General features: G+C 56.6%; 2 protein-coding genes across 2 annotated transcripts; both read left to right on the forward strand.

The window, feature by feature from the left end:
- Nucleotides 1-34: 34 nt before the first annotated feature.
- On the forward strand, nt 35-1,597 carry SPRG_15611 (hypothetical protein; the record flags this gene model as incomplete). The annotated part of the gene is made up of 2 exons (XM_012356937.1): nt 35-273; nt 325-1,597. 2 exons carry the CDS (start codon nt 35-37, stop codon nt 1,595-1,597), a joined length of 1,512 nt encoding a protein of 503 aa, XP_012212327.1.
- Nucleotides 1,598-2,622: 1,025 nt separating this feature from the next.
- On the forward strand, nt 2,623-3,105 carry SPRG_15612 (hypothetical protein; the record flags this gene model as incomplete). Its single annotated transcript, XM_012356938.1, has 2 exons — nt 2,623-2,675; nt 2,721-3,105. The coding sequence occupies 2 exons, from the start codon at nt 2,623-2,625 to the stop codon at nt 3,103-3,105; spliced, it is 438 nt and encodes a 145-aa protein (XP_012212328.1).
- Between the last annotated feature and the right edge of the window lie 220 nt (nt 3,106-3,325).

Below are 3,325 nucleotides of genomic sequence, written 5' to 3' on the forward strand. Positions count from 1 at the left end.
CGTTCAGTTTTGCTCTGGATCGCTCTACGCGTTCATGGCGCTGCCCGACCCGATCAACCATTATTTCGGCTTCCCGACCAGCGACGCGCGCGCCGTCCAGCTCATCCTCGTGGCTGGCGTGCTCAGCATCCTCGCGCAGGTCCTTCTCGGCCCGCTCTTTGAGCGCCAAGGGCCGCGCTGGAGCATGGCGATCGCGACGCTCATCCTCACGCTCGGCCTCAGCGCGTCGCTTCTCGCCGTGTCGCTGCCGTCCTGGACTCTCTTTTATATGGCGTACGGTCCTTTCTCATTCGTGAGCGCCACCGGCTAAGCGCTGCGTGATAGGATGCTAAGCGTGGCCATGGCCTTTAGCGCCATCATGATTCTATCGATTTCGATTGCGATGAAGTGGTGTCCGGACGCACGCGGCTCGGTCGCGGGCTTTTGCCTCGTCGGGTTCGGTGTCGGCAAGCAGCTCTGGGCCTCGCTGTACAACCACGTGACGACGTCCGCCGGGATGGATCTCAAGTACACCTTTGTGCTCCTCTTATTGACGCTCGTGCCGACAATGACGGTCGCGACGCTGCTGGTGCGGACGCCGCCACCTGACTTTAGCGTTGCGGGTTACGACATGCACTGCATTCCGTCCGTGAAAGCACCAAGTGTCGACCTTGTTCAAGACGAGTACCTCCGGATTGGCATGACGCTCGTCAACTACCGCGCCGTCACCCGCCGGAGCAACTCGTTTGTCGAGGGCACGGACCGTCGGTACCACGAGCAAGTCAAGGCCATGTCGCTGCCCCAGTGCATCTTTTCGACCGACTTTGCCTGTCTCCTCGTTGCGCTCACGGCCAACTGCATGGTGGGTTTGTTTTACAACAACATGACGGCGGTGGCGACCTTGCGCTGTCCGCTCCAAGACCTCTACGACCTCTCGGACGACGCCGTCAAGACACTGCGCCTGCACGGGCTTATCGTCGACCTCCTCGGCCGCCTCGTACCGGCTCTTCTCTCGGACGTTGGTATCCGCGTCTTTTACGCCAACCCCGCGGCCGTCCGAAAACTCTGCTTGACGGGTCTCGTGCTTTTGCAGTGCATCGCGATTCCTGTCGCGTACCTCGAGTCGGACAAGTTGACGCATTTTGCGCACGTCGAGTGGCTCCTCTACGCGCTGCAGTTTGCCTCGAACGCTGGCGCATCACTGATTGTCTGTCTTTTAACAGACATGTTTGGCGTCTACCACGTCGGCACGATGTATGGTCTCTCGTCGATCACGTGGGCGATTGGCCAAGCCCTCCTCGTCGTCACGACTGCCAAGAACGTGGCGGCGCTCGCCTTTCAAGTGCAACTCCTCTGGTGGCTCTCGCTCGCCGGCCTATTCGCGCTGCTGTTTGTACGCACCGACTCGGCCGACCGGTTCTACCGCGGCTACCGGTTCACGGTGTGCGGCAAAGTCGTCGTGCAGCGACCGCGCAAGTCGTGGCAGCCACACCGCCAAGGCACGTGGGATCTGTACACGGACGTGCCCGACGGTATCGAAGTGCTGCGAAGCTCGATGCCGTACCTCTGGCCGTCGCTCTCGCTCGACGACGACGAAGATGACGACGACTCGTTATAGCGGTGGTCGAGTAACTTATAAGGATTGCACAACAATGCTGTCGCGTTGTCTACCAGTCGCACCGTCGCAGTTTAGTTTATAGACGATGTTTTCGCAAGATACATTTATGGTATTCCGATGGGGGAAAATGACAGAACTGGGTGTGTTTGGTAAAAGCTGCGTCAAAACAGGAATTAGGAGAAAAAATAACCATTCGCTTAAGTTCCCGGCAGGGTATTGGGGTTGTTTGGCAAGGTAGTCGCAGGGAAGGGTAGGTGGGGGTGATGTGAGGTGTTGAGGAAGGTTAAAGGATTGTTGTACAGGTCTTGTTTGCGGTTAAGGAGGGGTAGGAGGAGAGGGGCATGTGAAGACGCCGAGGTGAGCCACTTTGAGCCACCCTGAGCCACTCAATAGTAAAACCAAGTCTATGTATTTTTATGCAATTTACCCAGGTTTGGGTTGATTTGGGCCCAAGTTCACCCAGTTTTGACATTTTCCCATTCCGATGGCGACATAGAGTCTGGGATACGTTATTAATACCATTCAAGGTTCTAGTACACCTGTACATAATACATGCATCGCAAAAACGGTATCCAAAGCACTAACGATGATGATTTGCTGGAGGAAGGCGATGATATGTTCGATTGCCTTCGCCAAATTGACAGTAGAGATTCGCAACATCGCAGCCGAGTAGTCCTGTAGGATGTACACCGAAGCCTAGCTGTGGCGACGGATCTGACGCCGAGGGCGACCGACACGCGTTCAAACGGGAGGGTTGCTGACCATCGATTGCCTGCCTGCTGACTCGGCCATGTGGGTGTGGACAACCGATGGCGGCAACAGCTGGTCAACGCACGCGTGTGTACCGTATGTAACTTTTACACCAAATGGCACGTGTGAAACACCGTGTGAAATGACTTTTACAAAACACAAGTGTAAAACATACATTCCCACAAGTGGCGTATTTTCACGTACGTGTGTCATGCAAACAAAGTGTAAAACTCCATTTCGCACCGATCACTTTGGACTTGGCACTTTGGATTCGGATGCTTCGTGCGTACTGGACGCTGGCGCTCGATGGCCAAGCGCCGTACGCCGTGTATGCGGAGCGCTATGTCTTTTACTGGCCACTCTACAGCTCTAGTCGCATGGCGCCGCGCTACTGCTGCCTGCGCTTTCACCGCGGCTACATCTTTCTCGCTGCGTTGCTGCTGCAATTCGTCGCGGGCTCCATCTACGCCATCTCGTCCGTCGCGGGCCCAATCAACGCCTACTTTCGCTTTCCAGAGGACAGTTCCAATGCGCAAAATGCAATCGTCCTCACGGGCATCCTCGCTGTCCTTGCGCAAGCTCTTCTCGGGCCGCTCGTCGAGCGCAAGGGGCCGCGCATAAGCCTCGCTATCAGCACCTGCGTCATGGCCGTTGGTCTCTTGACCGGACAGATCGCGACCGTGCTTCGCATATGGCCACTGCTGCCCATCGGGTGCGTGCCATCGACTTTATCGACATGGATCGCCTCACAATATTGACTGTGTCTAGTACGTGCTTGGGTGGCATGGCCTTTGCTGTGATCGTGCTCGCATCCATTTCGACCGCGCTCAAGTGGGCACCGGATGCTCGCGGTACCGTGGCTGGCATTTGTCTCTTTGGTTTTGGACTTGGCAAACACCTCTGGGGGCTGCTCTTCAAAGCGCTCCTCGATGGCACGGACGCGACCTTCCAGTACCTCTTTTGGATCCTCCTTGCCGT

This window comes from Saprolegnia parasitica (assembly GCF_000151545.1).
Source record: "Saprolegnia parasitica CBS 223.65 unplaced genomic scaffold supercont2.650, whole genome shotgun sequence".
Lineage (NCBI taxonomy): Eukaryota > Oomycota > Saprolegniomycetes > Saprolegniales > Saprolegniaceae > Saprolegnia > Saprolegnia parasitica.